We start from the raw sequence: 6,951 nt of genomic DNA, 5'->3' as shown, positions 1-6,951 counted from the left end.
CTGTAAATTCAAGATTTAAAAATAGTATTCGTATGGTATAGTTGTTGAAGATTGGTTTTTTTTTTTGGACAAGCCAACTTTTTTGTTTGTAAGATGGAAGCATGAATCTCTCTCTCTCTCTCTCTCTCTCTCTCTCTCTCTCGGATTGTGGAGGGTGGTGGGGTGAGTCCGCAAGTAGTCCAACCAAATACACTTTTTTGTTTGGAAAACAGAACCTTTATTAAAACACCCTCAGGCGGAGGAACTACCATTTAAAGCCAAACAAATAAGTAATGCATTATCGACGTAAATCAAGAAGTCAACAACTATCAGTGTGCAAAAGTCGCCGAAGCCTCCCAGGTCCAATATCTGCCCCAGTAAACTCTTTAGTATTACTGTTTGCTCCCTCCTTAGCTAAGAAATCAGCTATCATATTCGCTTCTCTGTAGATATGATAGATATTAGATACTGCAATGAAGAGCTTGAAACAAGACTTTAGCTACGAGTACTTTTGTTCAACCCAATACTCTGTAGATAGTCCAACCCAATACACGCACCACCACCAGGGTACTTTGTTCCCTACCCACCATCGCTACGAGTCTGGCCTCCATAAACGTGCATCGTATCTACGTAAAAGATAACAAGCACATTCATATATATATATATATAAAACATCATCATCATTTCTGAAACAGGAGCTATTTAATTGCCTATATCCACCCTGCTAGGGGTTTGGACACCATATGCGTGCATTGTTTGATGTATCTACGCAAGAAAACAAGTACATCGTTGTGTATCAATCATTATAATAACTATATCTGATACTCTTCATTCGATCAACTTAACGCCCAATTCTATGAATAATCTTATATAATTTTTAAAGCATTTTTTTTTTTTAATTTGTAATTAAACTATCTCATCATTTCTTTAATTAATTTTATCATTTAATATTATCTTAAAAGCATTTATATTTTTTCAATTGCAAGTATTTTATTAGTTCTTGTTCTTTTTGACAAAAGACCCTTGGTTTTATATTTCTTTATAACACATTAACCTTGCAATTAACGATTGGACTTCGATATAAGCGGTGCAGAAAGGTGCCGTTACAAATCAAAATTCCGAAATTTGTTCTATCAACACGTGGAGCTTCAATAGCACAGCCGTTTCTGTTGCCCCAAAAGAACAAGGGCAATCTTTTCCAAAGCCCCCCCATCTATTTCTGGTCAAACATCAGAGGGAACGGCAAGGGAAAACACCCTGCCCGCTGTTTTCATTTGATACAAATAAAACCCTATCATAAACAACAAAGATAGAAAACTTGTCTCACTTCTCTACCACTGGAACGACGTTTGGACGTTTTCTGTTTTCCCTCCCTGGCCATCTTAACAAGTCTGGTGCCGATCCCACTCAAAGGAACACTCGGGGTTTCTATTGCAGTGTTGGCTCTACTGAATGCATCAACAGCTGGAAGTCCTTATCATTGTTTACCACTAAATAATCAAATCCAAGATTATCGGCGCGGTCATGAAATTCATCCATCTCACAACTTTCAATCTGCATCCCGACCAATACATTTGCACCGGTTTCACCCTGTTGGAGAGAGAAAAGAATGATATCAGGTTTGATCAAATTACTTTTTCTTTATAGGTATAATAACAATTTATTGAAACAAGAGGTTTGATCTAGTTATTTAACTGAAAACAGGTATAATCCACCCTATAAACCATTAAGTTTAGGAACAGTTGGTTTTTTATACTAACCTCTCCACGGTAATGGAACAAACTTATATTCCAGCGTGGACTAAAAGAATCCAAGAATTTCATTAGAGCACCAGGCCTCTCCGGAAATACAAACCGACAAAGAACCTCATTTTGAACATTTGATCTGCCTCCCATCTGAAAGAGATCCAAAATGAGTTAATCTAGGTGCTATCATGCACAGCTACAAGCAGATACTAATATGGGGGAGGGAATTGCTTAAATCTAGTATATGTTGGAACTGAAGCCAGTGAACGATGCACAAGTGTCTCATAGAAGGAAAAAGGGGCAATTGTTTCTCATCCAACAGGTGCAGTTTCAACTGGAAATGGACCTACGTTTGTTTACACAGATGAGATGAGATGAGTTGAACTTTGAATAAAATATTATTAGAATATTATTATTTTTTTTTTTGGATTTGAAAAAGTTGAATTTTTTATTGTATTTTGTATGGGAGTTTGGGAAATTATAATGATTAGATGAGATGGTTAGTGAAAACAAGCAAGTATTAATATTTCTTCTTCTTTGGAACAGTGGAAATGTGTCAACTTTATGATTAGAACCCATCCATTTGGAAAGATTTTCTAAGCCTGCAGTAAAGTTCATGTCTTTTTGTTCAATGGTAAGATATGTCACTGCACCAATACTTTCAAACTGTAAGAAACGTGTCAAAGTACTATCCATGATTCATAAAATAAATTAAAGATTTCAAACCCAAAACTGAAAAACCAATATCCATTCAGAGAATAAATTTACCAAATAACGCAAATGATCTTTAACCAAGTCACTATTTGTGAGATTGTAAGTTTTAAGTTGAGAAGAGTCCATCCGCCTCTGCAGTGCTTCGAGTTCAGAAACTGTGTGAACGCCAACACTGCACACAATATCAAAAGGAATAATCAGATTTTCTAGCTTCTGAAGTTATTATTGATCACTTAATCATCTCTCATAAATCCTAAATAAAGGAACTAGTAAACTGTTGATGATATCCAAACCAAAAATGTCCCCAAATTCCAAAAGATGGACACCAATAGAAGTTTAGTACTCTATTGAACACAAACTTACTCAACAAAAAAAGAAATAAACATCAGCAGAAAAGATACTGCATATGTTCATAACTAATACGGATTGACATGTGCTTTACCTGTATAGAACGATAGCCTCTTTATCAGAGTTACACCTATATTTGAATTCGGTGATATTCATCGATCCCACCTGCCAACTCAACCATTCATTACATGGCATGGACAAGTAAGCTGATCTGCAAGAAAAGTTGATTTGAAGCTATATTGACCTACCAGTTCACAAAAGCATTTGAAACTTCCAGGCTCTTCCGGCATAACAGTTGCAAGCACAGCCTCTTGTTGCCGACCTACATTAGCTAGTTCAGTCACCACCCTCAGTTTATCGAAATTCATGTTTGCTCCACTAGTTATTGCTACAACATTTTCCCCCTTGAGACCATAATACTTGCAATATGCTTCAGCTCCAGCAAGAGCAAGTGCACCTGCTGGTTCTAAAATGCTTCTTTTCTCCTCAAACATGTCCTGCAACATCAGCAATGATATTATAAGTGTTTAATCTGCCATTATTTTGAGAGTTCAAACTCTCCAAGGAAATACAGTTGAATCAGACACAGTTTTATTTACACACTGACGCATAAATATTACTTTGAAACAAAGGAGATTGTCCACAAACATCAAACCAAGAAACTAGCCTCACCTTTATTGAGGCACATATAGCATCACGGCTTACAAGGACTACACCATCTACCAGATCCTGGCATATGCGGAAGGTTTCTTCGCCAACTTCTTTGACAGCTACCCCATCTGCAAAACCTCCAACTTGGTCCAACATCACTCTTTGACCATGATGTAAAGATAGTGCCATTGCATTCGCGTCAGAGGGCTCCACCCCGATAATCTTTACCTGTATAAAGTATAGCAGAAAATTATCCTTGATGGATTGCATTATTTATTAAGAAACACGTAAAGCAAATGCCACATCAGACAGAAAGAAAAGAAGAACAAAGGGAAAAAAAATTGTTAAGACTTTTTGAAGCCCCTAGAACCCATGCACATGCCTCAAAACCATTTAATATAGAAATTAAATTCAGTACCAATGCCATTCAAGGACAACAGAAAAATGTTAGTCTGGGATTGGCTCTTTTTTTTTTGTTAAAATATATAATTATTGGCTCAAAATATATAATTACCGTAAAATATACCAAATAAACCTTAAAACTAACACTGCATTCTTGTTAAAAAACCACCGCACAGGAATTCTTAAACAATAATGAATATACCTCAGGACAAACCCTCTTAACATAAGCAGCAATACCAGCTATTAGCCCACCACCCCAACAGGCACAAAGATTGCATGCAAATGACCTTTCATTTGTCGCACAATTTCCATTCCAACAGTTCCCTGCCCCATGATGACATCTGGGTGATCAAAAGGAGGTACGAATGTACGGCCCTCCTCTGTGGCCCGTTTTTTGGCATATGTTTGTGCCTCATCATAAGAATCCCCCACAAGAACAACTGTTGCACCCAGCCTCTCGACAGATTGCCACTGTAAAATGAAGAAACCCATAACTCAATTAATTAAACTTTTTTCTACTGAGAAATTGCATATGCACCCAGCGTGAGTTTTGCACTCATGACTAGACCCTCTGGATTGTTCTTATAAGGGGAGCTAACAACGTTTGAGCAACAGCTAGGACTCTTTTCTTCTGACGCAACCCCCTAAAAAGCCACATAATTTAAAATGCACCTTGATTTCTGGTGTCGTGACGGGCATAGCAATCACAGCATTGCAGCCAAGTCTCTTGGCAGCTAATGCAACCCCTTGAGCATGATTTCCAGCTGATGAGCAGATAACCCCTCTATCCAACTGTTCTTTTGGGATTTTTGCCATCATATTGTAAGCTCCACGCAGCTTGAAAGAGAAAACCTACAAAACCAGTGCGAACAAACCATGAGTATTGAGTGATCTGCATTCCCAAGTCAAACACAGAACTAGCCCATACTGTTGAAAAAGTTAGAACACAGGAAGCAACTGCCGTCTGATTGTTTCAAATTCTTTCTGGCATGTTAAACAAACAAAATTTCTATTTCAAACTCGGAACCCAAGTTAGCAACCACGTTTCACCATATAGGCAATGGAACATTTGCCAAAAGACGACGAATAAAAATAAAAGAAAATATCATATGTAACCTACAGGAGTTATACGCACTGCTCCCGTAAATCATAGTCAACACCTGCTTGAATTTAATCAAATAAATAATCCAGTTACATAATCAATATATTTCCACAGCAAATTCTGTCCATCATATATATAGATAATAAATGTATGTGCATGAAATTAAATCATAACTTACAAAGTGGGTTCCTTCCAAAGATAAAATGCCAGAAATTTTTAAAATACGCATAAATATATATGCCACATTTGAAGAATCAACCCAGTAATATGCAATAAAAAATCGAATTTTGTGGACATTATTCCCAATCCAGCTCTAAAATTCACAGAAAGAAAGCACACAGAAAGGGATCAAAATTAAAAAAAGAAATTAAACAAAAAACCTACAGGCTGTAAATCCTCCCGCTTGAGCAAAACCGTGACGCCAAGACGCTCCGAGAGCTTCGGCGCAAGTTGCAAAGGTGATTCGATGGCCACGTCATAGACCTTGGACGAGAGTATGTTTGTCAGGTAGCCCATAGCGTCGGTAATATTCTCACCGTCACCGACATTGGGAACCGTACGGACCGGTATGGCGGCCCCGAGGAACCCGGCCGGGTACTGCAGGGAACCGGGAGAGACTTTGATTTTCGGAGAAGGGGAGGAGGGTTGGGTGGAGATGTGTAACGGGTTGTCGCGGGAGGTAACGGCCGTTGAGGAAATCGACGCCGCAGGTTCAGATAGCGTGGCGGCGATGTATGTCTTGACGGCGAGGTCCCTTCTGTTGTTGTGGATCCCAATGAAGGTATGTGGGGCCAAATCCAAACGCTTAGGGCGTAGAAGAGGTGACTGGCACGGTGAGAACCGGAAGGTCTCCATAGTTTCGAGGGGAGAGAGAGAGAGAGAGAGAGAGAGCGGCGTTCTGGTGCTGTAGGCTGCTCAAGAGGAAATTCATATGTAAAAAGGGGTGGGGGTTTTTTTCTTGGGCGCGTATGGAATAAAAATAAATATAAGGCCAATCATAGAACGACACTTGTCGTAAGTTGTCTTTGGAGTCTGATGCTACGATACACACGTAAGCCTGGCGATCTGGTCGGCGCTGGTCAATCAGCAGTGTTGCTATGCCATTCAACTTTCAAGTGTTCAAATTTCACTTTGCCTTCTATTTTAAACATTTTTAAATATTTTTTAAAAATAAAAAAATTATTATTAATCATTTTTTAATCATTAAATTAAAATAAATAAATAAATAAAATATATGAGCAGTTAAATTGAGAGAATAAATTCAGATACATAGTATCATTTTCCATATAACTCTGTTCATCATTCTTATACCACAAATTTATTTTTATTTTTTATCTTTTTTATTCTCTTAACAAGTATGTAGTGTAAAGGTTATAAATAGAAAAAATTAATTAGTTTAATAGAAATAAAAAAAATTAAAATGGATGTGGTGTGTGTATAGAGAGCTGGATGGCAAACTTCTTTGAAATAATTTAGGAAACAATTCTACTTGAAAGCCAATGTAGCACACCATTTATTTAATAAGGAATTATACTCATCAATTACTATTTATTTTTACACTTTATACTTATAACTTTTTTTATAGTGTATGAGATGTTTTTCATAAAATATGAGATGTGGATAATAAATAGTAGCTGATAAGAATAATTTTTCTTATTTAATTGACATATTTGATTTGTTATAAATTGTAATTTTAAATTTTCTTTACAAATCAAATCTTATCAAATCAATTAAATGGAGAATTCTTCTTTAAAAAATAATTTGTACAGCTATAAATTTTGCATATTCTCTTTTTAAGAAAATTGGTAAATATGAGACCTATATAAAAAAATTATTTTTCAATAGTAGCTCCATTATTTTTCAAGAGAAATGATATTTATAGTCATAGGATTTGTAAACTTCACGCGCTTCTTTTAAAAAAAATGGATAGATATATGACCCGCATGAAAAAATTATTTTTTAATAGTAGATTCTATTTTTTCAAAGTGTGCAGAACTTGTATATCCTATA

The 6,951-nt window shown here is 36.5% G+C and overlaps 1 protein-coding gene across 1 annotated transcript; it reads right to left on the bottom strand.

Annotated features, from left to right (window-relative positions):
* Positions 1 to 1,211: 1,211 nt before the first annotated feature.
* On the bottom strand, positions 1,212 to 5,866 carry LOC121265376 (threonine dehydratase biosynthetic, chloroplastic-like). Its single transcript, XM_041168987.1, is given in 10 exon segments — positions 1,212 to 1,569; positions 1,740 to 1,874; positions 2,493 to 2,610; positions 2,881 to 2,951; positions 3,035 to 3,283; positions 3,459 to 3,665; positions 4,042 to 4,097; positions 4,100 to 4,310; positions 4,512 to 4,691; positions 5,326 to 5,866. Coding segments are annotated over 10 exon segments (1,860 nt in total). The 5' UTR covers positions 5,797 to 5,866; the 3' UTR covers positions 1,212 to 1,407.
* Positions 5,867 to 6,951: the final 1,085 nt, after the last annotated feature.

The sequence above is a fragment of the Juglans microcarpa x Juglans regia genome, chromosome 5D (genome assembly GCF_004785595.1).
Source record: "Juglans microcarpa x Juglans regia isolate MS1-56 chromosome 5D, Jm3101_v1.0, whole genome shotgun sequence".
Lineage (NCBI taxonomy): Eukaryota > Viridiplantae > Streptophyta > Magnoliopsida > Fagales > Juglandaceae > Juglans > Juglans microcarpa x Juglans regia.
The sequence above is the reverse complement of the archived record's forward strand: the minus strand, read 5'-3'. Positions and strand labels throughout refer to the sequence as shown.